The 23,237-nt window shown below is 40.2% G+C and overlaps 1 protein-coding gene across 5 annotated transcripts in view; it reads left to right on the top strand.

The window, feature by feature from the left end:
- Window positions 1–23,237, top strand: part of CSMD2 (CUB and Sushi multiple domains 2) — a 600,037-nt gene that overhangs the window by 545,311 nt on the left and 31,489 nt on the right. For all 5 annotated transcript variants that reach the window (XM_073233614.1, XM_073233613.1, XM_037010709.2 and 2 more), the window contains 3 exons: window positions 1,007–1,195; window positions 14,226–14,399; window positions 16,724–16,906. In XM_073233614.1, coding sequence (XP_073089715.1) covers window positions 1,007–1,195; window positions 14,226–14,399; window positions 16,724–16,906 — 546 coding nt within the window. The remainder of the gene's footprint in view (window positions 1–1,006; window positions 1,196–14,225; window positions 14,400–16,723; window positions 16,907–23,237) is intronic.

The raw sequence follows: 23,237 nt of genomic DNA, 5'->3' as shown, positions 1-23,237 counted from the left end.
AGAGGGTAGAAATGCTGCCACATACCCTACAGTGCACAGGACCGTCCCCATAACAAGGAGTTAGTGGCCAGTGTCTGCAGGGTTGAGGGCAAGAAACCCTGCTCTCGCCTGTCAGTTCTGTGTTATCTTTACTGCCCAGTACAATGCTTGGCACTCAGTATATCCCAATAAATATAGTGAATGAATAAATGCTACTTGTTTTGCGACACCAGCTTCTCTGAATCTCAGAGAGGATCAACTTTAAAGACACCATATACCTTAAAAGCTCACCAAAGATCAAGTATACTGGCTGTGCCCACCTGATGCGTACCAGACTAGGTAAGAATGGACGCAGAAGTGTTTTGAAAGCAAAAGCACATGTTGTGGGTTGTGAGCGATACCATCATTATTCTAAAATCTCACTCCAATTTTGAGTTAAGTTGTTTCAGAACCCTTAAGCATTTAAAACTTTAATTTATCCCCCAGGATATTAATCTCTCCCTGAAATACTCATAAAAGTGATTAAAACAGTTCCCACAAGGGCCCAATCCCTGCTCAGGTCAGCTCAGATGCATCAGTTTTACACTTGATGGGCTTTGCTGGGGGAGACATGGTGCCTCACATCAGACACATGGAGACACATTGTTCATGCCCTCAAGGGACTCATGTAGTCCAACACATCACAGTGTAAGCTCAGAAAGTCAGCAAAGTTTATGCAAGGGAGCATTGAGGAGGGAGAGCTTCGCCAGCCTGGGAGGAGGTGGGAAGGCTTCTCCAAGGAGGTGATGTCTGACTAGACATGGAAGAGTAAGTCCCCTAACCAAGTGGCCAGGGTGGGGAAGAAGCACAGCAGCCTCAGGACCAACTCACCCTCCCAGACAGCATCCGCTTCGTGTTGCCTGTTTTGGTCTGGAAATTTTGCTGTCCTGGGAATACATGCCTGCTTGGACTTAAGAAAGCTTATTTAAAAACTTAAGAAAATCCTTGCATCCAGGTTTCTGCATCTAATTGTCTCATTCCATTATAGTTATCAACTGTACAGATCCTGGACACCAAGAAAATAGCATTCGTCAAGTCCACACGGACAGCCCACACAGGTTCAACTACGGCACCACTGTGTCTTACCAGTGCAACCACGGCTTCTACCTCCTGGGCACCCCGGTGCTCAGCTGCCAGGGAGATGGCACATGGGACCGTCCCCGCCCCCAGTGTCTCTGTAAGTAGATGTCATCTGCTCAAAATGATCACCTGGGTAGACCAAGGGGTGGTGTCCATGTCAGTGAACAGTCCTCCTCTGTGTGTGTGTGTGTGTGTGTGTGTGTGTGTGTGTGTGTGTGTGTGTGTGTGACTGAGTGAGTGACATCACGCTGATGGTGACTCTGGCTGCTCCTTAGGTGTCAGAACCCTTTTGGGCCCCTGCTGGGTAAGCTACCCTACCAATTTATGCGGTCTGTCTTCCTGGCTAGAAACCTGTTCCCTTTCCTCTCTTGTACTGCCACCGACCTCTTCAGCCTTCTGGGTTCCCTTCATTCAGAACTGGCTGTAGTGGGACACTGTCTCCCACTTGACCCCTTCTAGCTTTTCCAGAAAGACAGCACATGAACCCCTTGTGAAGGACTGCGGCAGAAATGCCATAGTCTTTAGAGGCAGATGGAGCTGGATTTGAATTCTAGCTTTGCCACCAAACAAGCTGTGTGGTTTGAGAGAAGTCCATTAACCCCTCAGAGCCTCCATTTCTTCATCTTGAAAAATGATGGTGATACCTATTCCATAGGGTTATTGGAGGATTAAATGAGAAAATCCATAAAAAGTACCTTATATGGTATATATAATAGCTATTCAGTCACCAATAACTGCCTTCACTACTATTAGGGAAAAAATATGGGGACAGTGTACAAAGAAAGGGGGCAAGGGAGGAGCTCATAATCCTGACAGCCGGTTGTTAGCTCCGCACATCCTTATAAGAAAGTCAGTGTCCTGGTCTCTTGCTCTCTCCCCTTGTTCCCAATGGCTGTCTCCCCATCTTCCTAGTAAGAGAGGTGAAGATGCAGTCCAGGAAAATGAGTGAGTATTGAGCTGTGGCCATTCAGCAGCCCACCCATTCACCCTTAGGGTTTCATACATATTTTGTAGCCTCCCCCCAACCCTGAGACTAGATGCCTCCCATCTCCTTATGCCCTTGTGCCTCTAGATTTGAAAAGAGACTGGTACAGCTGCTCCCTGCCCATAGTTCCCTTGCTTGAGCATCCCAGCCTGGCCATCCAGTCCATTTATGGCTGACAACTTGTTTGGGGTTCTAAGGGGTGCCAGCTGAGATTGCGAGCACATCATGGCTACAAATTGTATCTTCTGGTGAAACAAAGCTTTTATCATAGCAAAATGACCCTGTCTATATTAATGTTTTGCCCCAAAGCTTATTTTATCTGATGTTAATATTCATACTGAAGTAATTAAGATGGCATTGTATTGACATGATTTATAACTAGCTTCCTTTGTTTAGTATTTGTATGATGTATTCTTTATCATTTGACTTTTAACTGCTCTGTATGTAAAAAGCATATAATTGTAATATTTTTAAAAACCTGTCTGACAAGATTTCCTTTCAATGGGAGAAATTACCATATGGGCATTTTTCCTTCTTTTTTTTTTTTAACTGAAATACAGTTCACATATTATAAAATTCACTCTTTTAAAGTACATAATTCAGTGATTTTAATATATTCACAAAGTTGTACAACTATTACCACTATCTAATTCTAGATCACTTTCATACCCCAAAAGGAAACCCTTCAGCACTCACTTCCCATTCCCCACTGTGGTCTTTTGTGCCTGGCTTCTTCTACTTTCATAAGGTTTTCAAAGTTCATCCACATCGTAGCATGTATCATTACTTCATTCCTTTTTATGGCCAAATATTATTCCATTATATAGACATACCACATTTTGTTTATCCATTCATCAGTTGATGGACATTTGAGTTGTTTCCACTTTTTGGCTATTATGAATAATGCTGCTGTGAACATTTATGTACAAGTTTTGTGTAGGCATATGTTGTCAATTCTTTGGAGCATATATCTAGGAATGGAACCACTGGGTCATATGGTAACTGTGTATTTAACTTCTTAAGGTTAACTGTTTTCTGAAGTAAGGCCACCAGCCACATACAAGGGTTCCAATTTCTTCACATGCTAATCTACACTTGTTATTGTCCATCTCTTACACTATAGCCATTCTAGTAGGTGTGAAGTAGTATCTGTGATTTTTATTTGCATTTCATCTCCCTAATGGCTAATGATATTGAGCATCTTCTTTTGTGCTTATTGGTCATTTGTATCTCTTCTTTAGAGAAATGTCTATTCAAGTTCTTTACCTAGTTTTAATTGGGTTGTCTGTCTTTATATTTTTGAATTTTAAGAATTCTTTATATATTCTGGATACTACACCCATACAAATGTTTTCTCCCATTCTGTAGATTATCTTCTCACTTCTGGGTAATGTCCTTTCATGCATGAAAGTTTTTAATTTTAATGAAATACTGTTCATCTATGTTTTCTTTTGTTGCTCATGCTTTTAGTGGAAAATTTAAGAAACCATTACCTAATCCAATGTCATTTAATAATCTAAGATTATGGCATCTGTAAATAGACATAGTTTTACTTCTTTCTTTCCAATCTGGGTGCCTTTTATTTTTTTCTCTTACTGAATTTCCCTAGTTAGAACTTCTAGTACAATGTTGAATAGAAGTGGCAGAACATACATTTTTGTCTGGTTCCCAGTCTTTGGAGTAAGGCTTACAATTTCTCACTATTAAGTATGATATTAGCTGTGGAGTTTTTGTAGATTCCTTTTATCAGATTGAGTAAATTCTATTTCTAGTTTACTGAACATTTTTACTATGAGAGGGTGTTGGATTTTGTCAGATGCTGTTTTGCATCCATTGAGATGACCATGTGGTTTTTTTCTCTCACTCTATTAATATGGTGTATTACATTGATTGATTTTCATATGTTGAACCACTCTTGTGTTCCAGGAACAAATCACACTTGGTCACAGTATAATCCTTTTAATATGCTGCTGTACTTTGTTTGCTAGTATTCTGTTGAGGATTTTTGTAGCTGTGCTCATAACGTGGGGTATTGGCCTATAGTTTTCTTTCTTTGTGTCTTTGGCCTCAGGGTAATACTGGCTCCATGGAATGACTTGGGAAGTGTCCCTCTTTTATTTTTAGGAATAGCTTGAGAAAGGTTAGTGTTATTTCTTCTTTAAAAGTCTTGTAGAATTCAGCAGTGAAGTCATCTGGACATGAAATTTTTCTTTATTAAAAGTTTTTAACTATTGACTGTATTTATTTATTATAATTCTACTCAGATATTCCATTTCTTCTTGAGTCAGTTTTGGTAATTTGTTTCTAGGATTTTTCAGTTTCATCTAGGTTATCCAATTTGTTGGCAAACACCATTCATGTTCATAACATTCTCCTATGTCCTGGCTTTCATTCCTGAAGTTAGTACTTGGACTCATACCCATTTCTCTTTCTCTCTCTGTCTCTCTCTGTCTCTCTCTCTCTCTCTCTTTCTCTCTCATCAGACTAGTTACACATTTGTCAATTTTGTTGCTCTTTTCAAAGAACCAACTTTTGGTTTTTTCTTATTTTCTCTATTGTTTCTCTATTTCATTTATCTGTAGTCTAATCTTAAATTATTTCCTTTCTTCTGTTTGCTTTGGGCTTGGTTTCCTCTTGTCTTTCTAGTTTAGTAAAGTGGAAGGTTAGGTTGTTAGTTTGAGATCTTACTGGGTGGAGTGTTCTGTAGATGATTGTTAGGTCTAGTTGGTTTATTGTATCGTTCACTTATTTCCTTTTTAGAAATAAAAAATTTAGAAGCCAAAGTCTAAAATTTACTTGCTGATCTTCTCTCTCATTGTTCTATCCATAATTTAAAGTGGGATGTTGAATCTCATACTATAATTGTTGATTTGTCTATTTCTCCCTTCAGTTCTAGTTTTTGTTTCATGTTTGGGGATTCTCTTCCTTGATGTATATATGTTTATAATTGTTATATCCTCTTGACAAATTAATCCCTTTATCATTATAAAATATCCTTCTTGTGTCTAGTAACAACTTTTTATCTTAAAGTCTATTTTAACTGATATTAGGACAGCCACTCCAGCAATTTTTTGGCTAATTTATGTCTGGTATATCTTCTTTCTTATTTTATTCTCAGTCCATCTGTGTCTTTGAATCTAAAGTATGTCTCTTTTAAACAACATAGAGTTGGATCATGTTTTTATCCATTTTACTAATATCTGCCTTTTATGTGCCTAATAAAAAATTAATCATAGAGAAGGTTTTACATCCGCCTTGCTTTTCTTTTTCAATTACTTGCTATTTCCTTTCAATTACCTTATGTCCTTTTTATGTCCTCTGTTCTTCTATTACTGTCAACTTTTGTGTTAAATAGATCTTTTCTAGTGTACTATTTTAATTTCTGTGTTGTTTATTTCCTGGTGTTTATTTCCAATTATTTGTTTAATAATTTACATTAAGTTATTTTCTTAGTGGTTACTCTAGAAATTACAATTAACATCTTAATTTATAACAATGCACTTTGGTTTAGCACCAGCTTCATTTCAATTGTATGTAAAACCTTTGCCCCTATATACCTCCATTACCTCCCTTTTACTTTGTGCTCTTGTTGTTTTACGAATTACATCTTTAAAAACTGTATACCTATCAACACAGATTACTAATTATCACTTTATGCAGATTCTCAGATAGGAGGGAAAAAAGGTACAAACAAAAAATATACTTCACTTTTACCAGTGCTCTTTATTTCTTCATGTGACTTCAAGTCCTTTTGTTTCAACCTAAAAGACTTCTTTCATAATTTGGTTTCTTTCTAGGTTTGCTAGTAATATATCCTCTCAGTTTTTGTTTATCTTTGAAATGTCTTAAATACTCCTTCATGTTTGAAGGATAGGTTTTCTGGATATAGAATTCTTGGTTGAAAGCCTTTTTCTTTCATCACTTTAAATATATCAAATTTAAAAAAATTTTTCTTCAATTCGAAGGGACTGTACACACTCAGACAAGAGTGTGGGTAACCTCAGAAATGAGGCTTACCTAAGGGTTTAGGGTTTGGGGATTTATAGAGCATTTGAATAGGCATCAGTGTAATGCGTGATGCATACAGGTGATCAACAATTTCTTTGAAGTTTTATCTTAAGAATAGGGTTATTCAAGTGACTGTGTTGATCTGGATCTTAGCATTCTTTACCCAGGTAGGTTTGCTTACACTCAGTAGGTCTGTCTCTTGTCCTGGTTACAATGTTACCTAATTGATTAAGGCAATTTCACTTTTTCCAGCTGGCCTGGGCCTGGTACTCTGCCTCTGTGCACTGCCTCCCATTTAGGTTTTAAATCTACTTATTTTGTGTTTGCTGGTTGTTCTACCCATTAGGTTTTTTTTTTCTTTATTGATTTGAATTTTATGATTCTGTTTTTTTTTGTCTCTACTACTAAGGAAATTACGCACTCTACTTTTTAATGAGTACATTAGAAATTACAATAGGAATACTTATCAGAGTCTAAAATTAATCAATGTCTTTCTCTTCTTCCTATATAGAAGAATATTAGAACACTTTAACTCCATTTGCTTTCTTCCTGACTTCTACATTATTCTTTTCTTTTATCTCAATTTGCCTTGCTTTTTAAACCCACAATGTATTAAAGTTGTTCTTCAATGCAGTCAGTTATTGTTCTCTTAGATTTATCCACATATTTGCCACTTTTTATCCTCTTCATTCTTTCCTATATCTTGACCTTCCTTATGGAATCATTTTCCTGTTATTTGAAGGACATCCTTCAGATTTTATCTAATGAAGATCAGCCAATGACAAACACTCTCAGTTTTTGTTTATCTGTAATATCTTTATTTGTCTCTCATTTTTGAAAGATACTTTTGGTAGGTTTAAATATCAACATTGGCAGTTATTTTCTTTCAGCCCATTAAAGAAATCTTTCTAATATCTTCTGACCTCTTTTGGTAAAGGAGATATTAGAAGCAAGCTGCCAGTCTTCAACTCCTTTGAAAAGTCTGTTCCTGTCTCTGGCATTCCACATTTTCCCTGGTTGTTAAGTGATAATTTCACTGGAGCAGAAGTCTAGGCTAACACATTTTCCCTTGGCACTATCTGCTGGCATCATTATTAATGAGAAGTCTGCTTGCAGTCTATTTATTCTACCTTTTAGGTAGTCTGTTTTATTTATTTATTTATTTATTTATTTATTTATTTATTTATTTTTACCTCACAGACTTGAAGATCCTCTTTCTTGTTGGCATTCTGAACCTTGCTGCACTGTATTTAGATATTTCATTTATCCTTCTTAGGCTTCATTAGGCTTCCTGGATTTTTTTACATCTGGGAAATTCTCAGCTATTATCTCCATAAATATTGTCTCCCCCACCCGTTCTCTCCCTTCACTACTTCTGGGACTCTAACTTTAGACCTTCTTGGCTATTCTTTATGTACCTGAAACTCTCTTCCATATTTTCCACCTCTGACAAATTTCCCCAGGTCTGTTAAACATTAACAATTTACATTAAGATGATTACTTTTTTAGGTAAATTTAAAACAAACTAAAATTCTCTTCTGGATAACCAGCTACCACCAGGCTCGGTAGGCTTTTCACCTCTACCTATAAATCTCACCATTTTGCTACATAGACAAAACTGTTCTTTAAAAACTGCTCATAGGTAGTTTGTTCCTCTTAGCATTCATTGTTTATCATTTTAGCTATGTCTAAGCTAAGGTTTAAATGTTCACTGAGTTTCTATTTCCAATTATTTGTTTAGCATTTGAGAAGTTCTATTTGCTTGTTTTTCAAATTTACTTATTTAGTTCCATAGCATATGATTCCTCTGTAAAATCATTATTTTTTATATCTTTAATATATTAAACATACTTACTATGCATTCTCTGTCTGACACTTCCAATATTATTGTCTTTATAAGTCTAATCCTGCTATTGTTGTTTCTGCTGATTCTCATTCATGGTGACTTGTTTCTCATGTGTTTTATGATGTTTACATTGTGAACTCTCATTTGACTGACCTAAATCTGGAGGAACCATAAATCAGGCTCTCAGTCTGGTAGAAGCCAAAGTCTAAAAACAGACTAGCCATTATTTCTCCAAAAAATGACTAATGCTCAACAGTTGCTGGTATTTTTTACTCCAAAAAGCCAACTGTCACCTCTTTTTTCACTGGGATTTATAAGTGCTAACCTCTACCTTCACTAATTGCTGAGGCCACCACATCATCTCATTTATCATTACTAGGGACAGAAACCAAGAAGTAGACCCACTCTTCTTTTAAAAGCTGATTTTCCTAAGGCAGGCCCCATTCAAAAACAAACATGTTTATTACAGTCTGAAAATGTGCCTCAGCAAGATTCCCAGAAAGAGGACATATTGTCATCAGAACCCAGTTAGTCTATTCAGTTGTTAACTGGAAAAACATAGAGGTTTGTGTGTAGATTTGGTGAGAATATTTTGAAAACACCAGACCTCAAGGAACTTTCACTGACTATAGGGCTGTAGATCCCAGAAACACCCAGTGAAGCCCTTTTCACTGATGTGTCATGATTATTATGACATTGCTTTGGGGCTAACTGCACTTCTACTTCTGGAAGAGCCAAGCCCTGGGAATAGGCTTGCAGAAAATTGTAAAATAATTTATATATCCCCTAGTCAACCAAGTCGGTGAAGGCCAGCTGTTTGTTCCATGTGAATGCAAAATGCTTTAATTGGTATGGAAATGCAAGGACCACAGGAAATGCATGATCTGGATCTTTATCATATGCCATTTCCCTGATAAAGAACTTTCCAGAACAGTGGAAACTTTGGAAACTGGCTGGCCATTAATACAACTTGCATATTTGGGGCCTATGAACCACTGTAGGGGTCCTTTTCCTTTTACTGTGGGACTCAGCATAGTCCACCCAAGCATGAACTGCTGATTTGTATTATTGTTTTTGCTTGATTACAATTTTATGCTCTTTTCTCAATCCCATTACATATGTATTTTGTGTAATACAAGAAAGTCTACTATTATAAGCTTTGCTAAATATCTATCCTGCCTATTTTTATGTACACATTTAAACTTAATTTACAGTTAGAGAGTCACTGCAGAATCTGGAGATCCCATTTGGACATGCGCATAAACATTAAAAACACTTTAAAATTCTTTTATATCGACAATTGAGAAATTCAGCAACAGCCCTTCACATTCTCTTTGTTCTTCACCTCCTTCATTTTTATGCAAGTATACATTAAATGTGTTTCTCTTTATTGTTATCATGTCTTTTTCTTGTTTTTCCTTATCCATAGCAGCCAAATAATATTTTCATTGTTTTATCTTTTGTCACAAATATTATTATTGTTGACTCCTTCCTCCTTTAAAATAACAAATCACAGGAAGGGAATAAAATAGAGTATATTCTGTTCACTAATTTTACAGATACCCGAGAAGCCTAGATCAAGCTAGTAACAAGAAAAAAATGTCAGTCATTGCATACATTTTTTCAGAGATTATTAGATATTACCACAATTTAACACTAGCCTCAAGTTCCCCAAAGGAAAATATTTTGAAATCAAATAAGAACATCAGAAAGAACAGCCAACTGCTATCACAGAAATCATTAGGGTAGCCAACATGTATGTGTACATAGGTACACCAATAATTGTAAAAATGTCCTTACCAGTATTATTCATAAAAGCTCCCAACTAGAAGCAATCCAAACATCCATCAACAGGAAATGGAGGAATAAAATGTGGTCTATTCACACAGTGGTGTGTCAGTCAACCTTGAAGATGGCCCCAGTAGTCCCCACCTCCTGGCGTTCGTGCTTTCATGTAGTATCCTGCTACATTATGCCAGGGTTGGTCTGTGACGTGGGTGGTGTGCGGCATAGGTCATAAAAGACATTGCCACCTCCACCTTGCTCTCTTGATCAGTCACTCTGGGGAAAAGTCAAGCTTTCAGACAATTACAGTCACAGCCATCATCCTGTTGGCAGCCTCGTGAGGAATCGTGAGCCAGAACCACCCAGCTAAGCCACTCCTAAATTCCTGACCCACAGAAACCATGAGCATTAATAAATGTTTATTGCTGTCTAAGCTTTTGGGACAATGTGTTGTACAGCAATAGATAACTAATGCAAATAATTATTATATAGCAGGGGTCAGCCAACTTTGACTCATGGGCCAAATCCAGCCTATGGCCCTTGAACTAAGAATGTCTTTTAAATATATTTTAAAAGTATTGTTCCCCCCCCAAAAGAAAACCATAAGGAACGAAGAAGAATATACAACAGAGACTGTACATAGCCCTCAAAGCCTAAAATATTTTCTCTGGCCCCTTACATAAACATTCGCCACCTGCTGGTGTATTACAGTAATGGCAAACAAGTGACTGCTTCACGCAGCGTAGGTGACCATCACAGACATAACGTGCAGAGAAAAAAGCCAAATACAAAAGAACATATACTGTATGATTACTTGTATGTAAAATTCAAAAGCAGGCAAACTAGTTAATGGTGTATGAAATCAAGATAGTGGTTTACTTTGGGAGGGGCAAGGTGTAGTGATACGGAGAGGACGCAAAGGGCTTCTAAGGAGCTGGTGACGTACTGTTTCTTGATCCAGATGGTGGTTACATGAGCGTATTCACTTTGTGGCAGTTCATTAAGCTCTACACTTACAATTACCATGTTTTTCTCTATGTAGGTTATATGTCCATTACAGATGAGTTTACTTGAAAGTCATTACAGAGTTAAAATCGGATAATTTCTAAGCCCAGAAATTTTTCAGAACAAGAGAATTCTTTGATAGTATTAGAACAGTATTGCAGAAAAAAATCAATCATAGTGCTTAAGAGTGTAACCTCTGAAATCAGCCAGACTGGTTTCCACAACTAATTCTACCATTGAATAGGTCTATGACCTGGAATAAGTTACTTTTCTTCACCATGCCTAATTTTCCTCCTTAGTAAATGGAGACAGAAGTGGCGGTTACCTCATAGGGATGTCTTAAGGAATAAACAGTATAATCCTTGAAACTCACTTTATCCTTTCTCAAACCATCTCAAAACTTAGTGGCTTAAAATGACCCCTGCTTTGGTTTTCTCACAGTTCTAAAGTTCAGGAATTCAGGGCTTAGCAGGTTTATTTGTTTGGGTTCTCCAGAGAAATAGAACCAATAACCCAGAGAGTAGAAATATTTTTTTATTTCTATCTCTATTTTATATCCATATCTATATATAATAAGGAATTGCTTCACGCAGTTATGGAAGCTAAGAAGTCCCAAGATCTTCAGTCAGCAAGCTGGAAACCCACAAGGACCAATGGTATAATCCAGTCAGAGTTTGAAAGCCTGGGAAGGAGGAGAGTCAATCATGTAAATACCAGTCCAACTCTGAGTCCAAAGACAGGAGAAGACTGAGGTCCCCGCTCAAAGACGTTTGGACGGAGAGAGAAAACTGTTCTTACTCTGCCTTCGTGTTCTGTTGAGGCCTTCAAGAGATCAGATGAGGCCCACCCACACTGGAGAGGACAACATGCCTTTTTCAGAAATGTTCATGTTAATTGTGAAATATTCATCTCATTCAGAAATGCCCTCACAGAATAATGTTTGACCAAGTATCTGAGTGTCATGTGGCCCAGTCAAGCTGACGCGTACAGTGAACAAAGTCCCCAGCAGGGATGGCTCGTCCATGCCCCAGGTGGCTCCGTTAGGGCCAGAGAACCCAAGAGGGCCACACCCACATACGTGGGGCCTTGGTGCTGGCTGTCCTCGGGCATGCGGCATCTCTCTCTGTGCTCATTTCTCTAGCAGGATGGCTCAGTCTTCTTTACTTGGAGGCTATGTTTGTAGAACAAAAGGTTTCTTAAGACCAAAGCTCAGAATTCCCAAAACCTCATTCTACCACATTCTGTTGATCAGAACATTTCACAAGGCCAGCCCAGACTCAAGGGGAGGGGAAATAGTAGAGTGGAGTAGCAGGGGTGGGATATGTGTAGAGGGATGGAAAAAAAGTGTTGGTGGCCATCTTTGCAGACTGTGTATCAGTCAGCTTTCTGCCACCACAGTTTATATCCCTCACACATGCAATATACAGCCCCTACCCTCAAGACCTCCAAAAACATATCCATTTTGCCTCAATTATCTATTATGTAATGTGTCACCCCAAATGTGACTTATATATAATGGCTTAATGAAACAACCATTTAATTGCTTATGATAGGCAATTCAGGCAAGGTTTAATGGACAGTGTGTCTCTGCTTCACGTGTTGTGGCTGTTGTGGCTTGACCAGACTAGGAAAAAAATCCAGGATGGCCTCGCTCACACATCAGGGAACATGGTCCTGACTGCTGCCTGGGGCATCATGATTGTTCTCCACATACTCCCTGTCTCCACAAGCTTTCTTATCATTCAGTAGTCTAGGCCTGACTTGCTTACGTGGTAGCAATAGTATTCCAAGCAAATAAATCCAGAAGCTGCTGGGCTTCTTGGTCCACAACCAGCCCAGTGTCATTTCCACCTCATTCCAGTGTTCAAAGCAAGTTGTAGGGCCAGCCTAGATTCAAGAGGAAGAGAAACAGGCTCCATGCCTTGATGGAAGCATTGTTAGCAGTAGTCTCTATGGATAAACAAGCACTTTGGACAGCGTTTGACTCATGTTAAGACCACAATAAAAAGTGGAGGTACCCAAGACCGATTCGTGCCATCCCTGTGATCAAAATGCCAACACTGGGGACAGCGTTGGCCCAACTCATATTTTTTCCCTTTGGTCACCATGCCCTGTGCCCTTTTTTGGGTACAAGCAATGACTACAAGGATCTCCTGCCAAACCCCAAGGTTGAGTCTTTCTAAGTAATTATCTTCTCTTCTTGAGCTCCTGCAACATCTCCCTCTTTCTCAGCCCACTCTGAAATGGCCTCCACACAGTAGCTAGAATCATCCTGTTAAAATGTTAATCAGATCATAGCACTCCAGTGATGTCCCATCATGCTTATAATAAAATCCAGATTCTGTGCCGTGATCTGGCTGCTGGCAACCTCTCCACCCATCCCTTCTCCATTCTTTCTTGGCTCATTCTGTTCCAGCAGTCCTGGCTTTCTTGCTGTTCCTCAAACACACCAAGCTCATTGTAGCTTCTCAGCCTTTACTCCTGATTTTCCTTCCCTCAAAAACTCTTTCCACAGATCTTGCATAGCTGGCCTCTTCACATCATTCAAATCACTGCTCAGGTGTCACCTCCTCAGAGAGATTTCCCCGACCACCCTACTCAAAAATAGCACCCTCATCCCTCCCCTAAATGCCCTTTGCCTGATGGAGATGTAGTTTTCAATAACGCCCTAGAATTACCTATGTATTTTTATATTTATAGTCTCTCTCCACTAAACTATAAGCCCCGTGAAAGCATGGGCTTCATTCTCCCAAACACATAAAAGAGTGCCTACTACATAACTGGCACTCAGTAAATATATGTTGAGTAAATGAAAGAACCTGGGATCAACGTGTGGCAAGATCAGTGGGAAGGCAAACCTGTGACATTGATGGCATTGCCCCACCCTAGCCAGTACATCTCAATTTTGTTCTAATCTTGTTTTTAGGCATAATTGACATACAATATTATATTAATTTCAGGTATACAATGTAATGATTCAATATTGTATATATTGCAAACTGGTTATCACAATTTCTATCATCAAATGTAGTTACAGGATCTTTTTTCTTATGAGAACTTTTCAGACTTACTCTCTTAGTGACTTTGAAACATACAATACAGTATTATTAACTATAGACTCCATGATGTACATTACATGCCCATGGCTTACTTTATAACTAGAAATTTGTACTTTTTGACTCCCTTCACCCATTTGCCTCACCTGCAGCCCCCAATCCATTCTCTGTATCCAAGAGCTTGGTTTTTTCTTTCTTTTTTTTTTTAGATTCCATGTATATATAAGTGAGATCATACATTATTTGTATTTCTGTGTCTAACTTATTTACTTACTGTAATGCCCTCAAGATCCATCTGTACTGTCACAAATGGCAAGATTTCATTCTTTTTTATGGCTGAATAATATTTCATTCTCTACCTTTCACTGCAAAAAGCCTGGTGTGCCCCATGACAATGCTCCACCCCTGCCAGAGGTGCTGAGATGTCTGCTCCTCCCCACAGTGGTGTCCTGCGGCCATCCCGGCTCCCCGCCCCACTCCCAGACATCCGGGGACAGCTACACTGTGGGTGCAGTCGTGCGCTATAGCTGCACTGGCAAGCGGACTCTGGTGGGAAATGCCACCCGCATGTGTGGGCTGGATGGACACTGGACTGGCTCCCTTCCCCACTGCTCAGGTATGGGGCTTAATGTGGGGGAGTCGGGCCCAGAGGAACACTTGGCTGATGGGAGGTGGGCAAGCTCCCAAGGTGTGAGTGTGACAGATGGATGGGGAGGAACCCTCCTCCCCTCCCTGAGAGAGCACAGCTGTGGACCCAAATGGACCTCAGCCTCTGGTGGTCTGAGCCCAGCTTCATCCCTTTGGTCAGCTCTGGCCAAGCCCATATAGCCAAGGGGCTGTGAACGAGGGAGGATACAAGTTTGTGGGGTCACCCTATGGTGAGAGTCCTGTCCAGACACTTGTTTCCAGGAGTTCCTGAGAACAGCCCAAGCCTCCCTAGTGTTGGGCCCAGTCCAGACCTACTCCTGTGTTTTTTCCTTCCCATTTGGGACTCGTACGCCCCAACCCCTTCCCTTTCTTTCTTATCACTGCCTCCCCAGCTAGTCCTGTGGCTGCCTAGTGTTGTAGAGTTCTTCACTACTGCCCTAATACACCATTCCCAGACTTCTCCTATTAATAATTTGTTTCACTGTTAATCTCTGAGTGTGCTACAACAGCAACTCGTGTCAGTCCTAAAGAATATGCATTTGGGAGTTCCAGGGTCAGATTCTGAGCCTTATCTGTACAGTCAGTCCATCTAGATGATGCATAACAAAATCAAGTCCCTGGGCCATCAGGACATGCAGAGATTTCTAGCATTTGAGACATACTTTGGGATGGTCATTGCCCACCTCTGCCGTGCCATCACTTTGCTGATACTCCTCTTCAGTAAAGAGTCAGTAGTTGCCACCTGCCCCCATGGTACGATATTCTGTCCCAGACTCCCTTACACCACTGAAACAGAGCCCAAACACTACAGTTAGGGCCATTCTGTCAGATAAGCCCCAAAACTGGAGAGCTCCGCTTTCAGACCTGTTGTACGATAGTGCTGGCCCCAGCTGAGGTCAGCTAACTGGTGTGGGAGTTAAAGCGCTCACCATCAGGGAAGCCGTCAAGGGGGCCCAGTACTGCCTATTGCGTAGGCTACATCCTGGAAAACCCCAAAAGACAAGGAAACCTAGCCAAGTTTGATGTTTGAGCTGAAGGTTGAATGAATCCCCCTTCCAAGGTGGGGAGCAGAATGGCAAACATGGGGTTATATAGTATTCTCATAGTCTGAGGCTAGACTAGACATGGAAATAATGCCAAGATGGAAAGGAAAAGACATAAATGAAATGGTGAATGGTGGAGTACACATCACTTAAACACTTATTTACTCCAGTGAACTAAATCTGGTCCCTCAGAGGTCATCATCTGATGCCCACACATGTGGCTTTATGGGGAAACCTTCCACATCGGTTGGAAACTCTCTTCTCATGCAGTTGCCATTTGTTCCTTAATTGTCCTCTTCCCTCCTTGTGCTCATCATGGCCTCATCTGATCGAATGGTGTTTCTATACATCTCCATATGATGAGATGTGCTGGCTCCCACAGGCACTGTTCTCTACCCTACTCCACCTCTTGGGTCCTTAGCACCCTCTTGGGTGGATTCATAAAGTATCAGAACACAGATAAATGCAGAAATATAGCAGGAGTCAGGGGACAAAGGAAGAACAAAATGAAAGAGTCTGAGACATTTCATCAAGAGCTCGCCTGTATTGCAGAATTTGCAAAAAGGGGCTCCTCAGTGAAAGGCCCAGGATCAAGATTCAAGCTAGGCAGGTGAGAGGAATCTATGCTAAGGAGTTTGGACTTCACCCCATTGGCAGTGGGAAGCCAATGGAGATGTTTCAGTGGGAAGGAAACAAGATCAGATGCTTGGTGGTGGTCCATGGTTAAGATTTGAGGGTAAAGAGGAAGATGGATTAGAAGGAGAGTTGAAGAGGAAGGGGCATTGGTTAGGAGGCAATAGTTCAGGCAAGAGCAGGTTGAGCATCTGAGTTAAGACAGTGAAACTAGGAATGGAGAGGTTGCAGAATCAGTGAAATATTGGTGGAGAGGAGGTAAAAGGAGGAAGGAGGGGATGTGGCCAGCTTGGACTTCTGACATCCCACATGGGCAAGGCCAAAGATGGAAGGCATGATTCCACCACAGAACTTGGCTCTGCCTCCTCCCTTCCCTTGCTGTGTAGTTCCAGAGACTCACCCATGACCTCAGACCCTTGTATTCTCTGACCACAGGCTAGTGAGGCAGGAGCCTATCCAGATAACTTGGGCTAGACACACAGTCAGCTTTCACCCCTCTCATTCATGGCGCTCATGCCTCCTCTTAGCAATGGCCCAATATTCTCTCTCCCAGGCCCCCACTTCCTTTTTTTGCTCCATGTTAAAACAAAAGGGTTTGTGTGGCTCTGGTCCGCAGGAACCAGCATGGGAATTTGTGGTGATCCTGGGATCCCAGTCCACGGCATCCGTCTGGGGGACAGCTTTGCCCTGGGTAGTCTGATGCGCTTCAGCTGCGAAGCTGGCCACACGCTCCGGGGATCGCCTGAGCGAACCTGCCAAGCCAACGGCTCGTGGAGCGGCATGCAGCCTGAGTGTGGAGGTAATGTATGTGACCATTCTGCTTTTCCCCTTTGCCTGCCCCCAGGTGCTCTCCCCTGTTTCCTGCTCCCAAGCACCTGCCCTCACACTCACAGAGAAAACCCATGGTCCCTTTGAACCTTGGCCTGGTGGAGAGTGTCGTTAACTGATCTCATTCATTCTTATTAGTAATCCAAAGACAAACATATTCCCCACCCTTACCCAAGAAGAGAAGAGACCAGAGGAGATGAAACTTAGCCTGTTTATTCATCTATTTCCCATATAGTTTTGACAATAATGTGCCAAATACTGTAGTATGTGCTGGGAGCCTGACAGTGATCAAGACAGACCCACCTTGTCCTCTAGGGGCTTACAGTTTAAGTGAAGAGACTGTGTTAAACAGCTTCCAAAGTGCCAAAAGAAATGCAAATCCAGTTTCTTCAAAATCTCTTAAAAGCAGTGTAAGCCCTTAAGGATGCTTCCTGAGGTCGCTCCTGTGGGGAAATTCCATTTCTCCATATACCCCTAAATTTCTGGGAAAAAAAAGTAAAACATCTCTCCACAGAGTCCAGCTTCTTGTGGCTGCTCCAAACCTCTCTGTCTCTCTCTCTAAAATACAGCCTGCGTAGCACTCTCCTAGGTGAAAGGCAGTTTAACAGCTGAGAGTAAGCTTGGCCGGAGGAGAAGGTGCTGGAAGAGGAAGGAAACAATGAGATAATCATCCAGCTAGGGAGGCGTGGGAGTGGAACAGGGAAATGGTAATTGCCAGGCAGCACCAAGGGCTGGCTGAAGGAAAGAGGCCCTTACTTTACAGTGAGAGAAGTCGGCATTGGTCTGTGTTTTTTGTTCAACACATACTGCTACATAGTTGCAGGTACAGGGAGGGTGAAGCATTAGGTGTACGACTGAGGTTTTATCAGGCAACTGAGACATGGGCAGAAAGCAGCGAGGGAGATGAGGGTACATGCAAAGTGCTGATTATGATGGAGCTTGGCGTGTAAACTAGGTGAGGAGGGGGCAGAGTGGGGTAAGAGGCAGTGAAATGTGGTACGGTCAATGGATTATAGGTCCCAACAGGCCAAAAAAATCAGCAGAGAATGAATCCCAGAGGGAGTGAGCTGAAGAGATAAGAGGCGGTGGGGTAGAGAGTGGCTGCTTGAAATTGCGATTGTGAAGTAGTTCTGCTGAGAAAAAGAGATGTTCTGGCCCATGATCAAGGGACATCTGCCAGAAAATTATACCAATGAGGCAGAACCCTCTCACGTGTCCACCCAAAGTTCTTCCTTTCTTTTACTATTTTCAAAGTTAGTTTCCATGGGATTTTGCAGGCGTGGTAAGAGTTTTGTGGTAGACAGTGCATTGGCAAGGGGAGAATTTAGTATATTCTCAAATAGCCACTGCGACCGGGTCCCCTTTCCTGCCACTCAGGTCTCAGAATGGAGTCAGTCCCCACAGCAGGAGTGTTCAGGGAGCAGAATGTGAGCAGCTGGGAGTTTGGACATGGAAGGGAATGTTTGTTGAATGACTGTGCGTACATGTATGTAACATGCACACAGCAATTTATGACTTCCCTTGGCAAACTCCCATTTATCCTTCAAAGCTCTCCTCAAATTCCTATCTCCAGTCCCATAAACTGCTCCCTTCTTAGTGCTTTTTTTTCCATCAAGTATGACACTTATTACATCCTATTTTAATTCAGCAGATTGTAGGGAGGTTCTTAAGACAGATTGAGCTCCTCGAGGGCATCGGGCATGGCACGTAGGCAGCACAGACACCTGTTGAATCACTGGCTATGAGAGCGTCTCTGTTATACTGCTTATGTAGGAACCATTTTGTAGATTTGTCTTTGGGACCACATAGATGTTTACATACTTAACAAAATAAAATTAAGTCAAAGACAAGAAACAAGCAATTTCTAAATATCAAATCCAGAATGGAAACAAATGCACCTGTGTATTGAGTGGTGATTTAGTAACCCAGAGAATTATTTCCACTGATTTGAAAAATAGAATTGGACCATGGTATATATCCTGAGGGCAAAGCAAACTGCAAAGAGATCTTAAACTGTTTTCAGCAATCATATTGTTAAAATAATACTGGTATTGCTATTCTGAAACTGTTACATATATAATACCATAGTATGTGTAGATAAAACAAATTTAATTTACTTGTCATTAAGAACCAAGATTTTCAATGCATAAGAGATGTAATATAAAAATAAGGAAGTTAAGGAAAAACTCTTACTCCTTAATTTTGGACTGATAATGCCAGTATAAAGCCATAATGTATTTTTGAAATTTAAAAAGTTGTTTTCCTAGCTCTATCCACTCTAAAAGTCTAGAATCAGTGACCAACTCAGTAACAATGAGTGCCCTTAATTCCCAGATTGTGGTTTCTAAATCCATTCTCCATTGAAATGAACCAGAGTTCTTTAGAGAAATGGTTGATTCCAGGAAATACATGGGAAATATACAAGATGAATATGGAATATCTCATCACTTCAGCAAGAAACCTGCAAAAGACAAGCAGGGTCACATCAAAGGAACTTAGAAGCCAATTTGAAGAGGTTCCCACTAGCCAGAGATGGTATAATTTGAGCATCAATAAGAGTAAGAGTGGCAAGGGATGGCAACATAGTAAATAAGAGTAAATTCATGAGTTCAAATGATTGTCAGTCACCTTTGGAGCTTGCTAGGAAATAAGCTCATCACCCCGACATCTGATAAATAAAAAAATCAAGCATTATCCAGCCTTCCTTTATGAACTGTATTTCGGGATAAGGAAGTATTTGATGATGGGCAAGTTCTCTATTAAAGAACTTGAGCTAATGCAGAAAGAACTATAGAATTAGAATACCACCATTTTCAGTCCCCAAATAAAATAACAAATCTAGTCAACAATCATCAAGTGCTGCTAAAACATTAAGTAAAAAACTAATGGGAACTTTATAGTGCCAGATTAGGTGGGCAAACCTCAACCTATTGATTAGCCTTGACATCACCAACAAGGAACAAATGGACATGCTGTGCCTCCTGTTGTGGTGCAACAGGAAAGACACAAAACCACCTATGAAATGCCCTTGCCAAGCAGCAGTACTTGACTACAGGACCTACCAGGAACAGAGGAACATGTTGAACAATACCTCATTGGTGCACTTAGCAAAATCCAGAAAGTGGAAAATTCTACCAGATAAATGCCCTGGTTTTTTGTTGTTGTTGTTGTTATCATTAATCTACAATTACATGAAGAACATTATGTTTACTAGGCTCCCCCCTTCACCAAGTCCCACACACACACCCCATTACAGTCACTGTCCATCAGCATAGTAAGATGCTGTAGAATCACTACTTGTCTTCACTGTGTTGCACAGCACCCCCCATATTATACATGCTAATCATAATGCCCCCTTTCTTTTTCCCTGCCCTTTTCCCTCCATTCCCACCCATTCACCTCTGTCCCTTTCCCTTTGGTAACTGTTACTCCATTCTTGGGTTCTGTGATTCTGCTGCTGTTTTGTTCTTTCAGTTTTTCCTTTGTTCTTATATTCCACATATGAGTGAAATCATTTGGTACTTGTCTTTCTCTGCCTGGCTTATTTCACTGAGCATAATACCCTGTAGCTCCATCTATGTTGTTGCAAATGGTAGGATTTGTTTTCTTCTTATGGCTGAATAATATTCCATTGTGTATATGTACCACATCTTCTTTATCCATTCATCTACTGATGGGCACTTAGGTTGCTTCCATTTCTTGGCTATTGTAAATAGTGCTGCGATAAACATAGGGGTGCATCTGTCTTTTTCAAACTGGGCTGCTGCATTCTTAGGGTAAATTCCTAGAAGGGAATTCCTGGGTCAAATGGTATGTCTATTTTGAGCTTTTTGAGGAACCTCCATACTGCTTCCCACAATGGTTGAATTAATTTACATTCCCACCAGCAGTGTAGGAGGGTCCCCTTTCTCCACAACCTTGCCAACATTTGTTGTTGTTTGTCTTTTTAATGGTGGCAATCCTTACTGATGTGAGGTGATACCTCATTGTGGTTTTAATTTGCATTTCTCTGATGATTAGCGATGTGGAGCATCTTTTCATGTGTCTGCTGGCCATCTGAATTTCTTCTTTGAAAAACTGTCTGTTCAGCTCCACTGCCCATGTTTTAATTGGATTATTTGCTTTTTGTTTGTTGAGGTGCATGAGCTCTTTACATATTTTGGATGTCAACCCTTTATCGGATCTGTCATTTATGAATATATTCTCCCATACTGTAGGATACCTTTTTGTTCTATTAATGGTGTCCTTTGCTGTACAGAAGCTTTTCAGCCTGATATAGTCCCACTTGTTCATTTTTGCTTTTGTTTCCCTTGCCCGGGGAGATATGTTCATGAAGAAGTCACTCATGTTTATGTCCAAGACAAGAGATTTTTGCCTTTGTTTTTTTCTAGGATTTTTATGGTTTCATGACTTACATTCAGGTCTTTGATTCATTTCGAATTTACTTTTTTGTTTGGGGTTAGACAGTGATCCAGTTTCATTCTCTTACATGTAGCTGTCCAGTTTTGCCAGCACCATCTGTTGAAGAGACTGTCATTTCCCCATTGTATGTCCATGGCTCCTTTATCATATATTAATTGACCATATATGTTTGGGTTAATGTCTGGAGTCTCTCTTCTGTTCCACTGGTCTGTGGCTCTGTTCTTGTGCCAATACCAAATTGTCTTGATTACTGTGGCTTTGTAGTAGAGCTTGAAGTTGGGGAGTGAGATCCCCCCCCACTTTATTCTTCCTTCTCAGGATTGCTTTGGCTATTCGGGGTCTTTGGTGTTTCCAGATGAATTTTTGGACTATTTGTTCCAGTTCGTTGAAGAATGTTGTTGGTAATTTGATAGGGATTGCATCAAATCTGTATATTCTTTGGGCAGGATGGCCATTTTGATGATATTAATTCTTCCTAGCCAAGAGCATGGGATGAGTTTCCATTTGCTAGTGTCCTCTTTAATTTCTCTTAAGAGTGTCTTATAGTTTTCAGGGTGTAGGTCTTTCACTTCCTTGGTTAGGTTTATTCCTAGGTATTTTATTCTTTTTGATGCTATTGTGAATGGAATTGTTTTCCTGATTTCTCTTTCTATTAGTTCATTGTTAGCATATAGGAAAGCCACAGATTTCTGTGTGTTAATTTTGTATCCTGCAACTTTGCTGTATTCCGATATCAGTTCTAGTAGTTTTGGAGTGGAGTCTTTAGGGTTTTTTATGTACAATATCATGTCATCTGCAAATAGTGACAGTGTAACTTCTTCTTTACCAATTTGGATTGGTTGTATTTCTTTGTTTTGTCTAATTGCCATGGCTAGGACCTCCAGTACTATGTTGAATAACAGTGGGGAGAGTGGGCATCCCTGTCTTCTTCCCAATCTCAGAGGAAAAGCTTTCAGCTTCTCGCTGTTCAGTATGATGTTGGCTGTGGGCTTATCATATATGGCCTTTATTATGTTGAGGTACTTGCCCTCTATACCCATTTTGCTGAGAGTTTTTATCATGAATGGATGTTGAATTTTGTCGAATGCATTTTCAGCATCTATGGAGATGATCATGTTGTTTTTGTCTTTCTTTTGGTTTATGTGGTAGATGATGTTGATGGATTTTCAAATGTTGTACCATCCTTGCATCCCTGGGATGAATCCCACTTGGTCATGGTGTATGATCCTTTTGACATATTTCTGAATTCAGTTTGCTAATATTTTGTAGAGTATTTTTGCATCTACGTTCATCAGGGATATTGGTCTGTAGTTTTCTTTTTTGGTGGGGTCTTTGCCTGGTTTTGGTATTAGGGTGATGTTGGCTTCATAGAATGAGTTTGGAAGTATTCCCTCCTCTTCTATTTATTGGAAAACTTTAAAGAGAATGGGTATTATGTCTTCTCTGTATGATAAAATTCCGAGGTAAATCCATCTGGCCTGGGGGTTTTGTTCCTGGGTAGTTTTTTGATTACCACTTCAATTTCTTTGCTGGTAATTGGTTTGTTTAGATTTTGTGTTTCTTCCTTGGTCAGTCTTGGAAGGTTGTATTTTTCTAAGAAGTTGTCCATTTCTTCTAGGTTTTCCAGCTTGTTAGCATATAGGTTTTCATAGTAGTCTCTAATAGTTCTTTGTATTTCTGTGGGGTCCAGAGTGATTTTTCCTTTCTCGTTTCTGATTCTGTTGATGTGTGTTGATTCTCTTTTTCTCTTAATAAGTCTGGCTAGAGGCTTATCTCTTTTGTTTATTTTCTCAAAGAACCAGCTCTTGGTTTCATTGATTTTTTCTATTGTTTTATTCTTCTCAATTTTATTTATTTCTTCTCTGATCTTTATTATGTTC

Source organism: Manis javanica, chromosome 4 (assembly GCF_040802235.1).
Source record: "Manis javanica isolate MJ-LG chromosome 4, MJ_LKY, whole genome shotgun sequence".
Taxonomy (NCBI): domain Eukaryota; kingdom Metazoa; phylum Chordata; class Mammalia; order Pholidota; family Manidae; genus Manis; species Manis javanica.
This window is presented reverse-complemented; position numbering and strand designations above follow the sequence as displayed.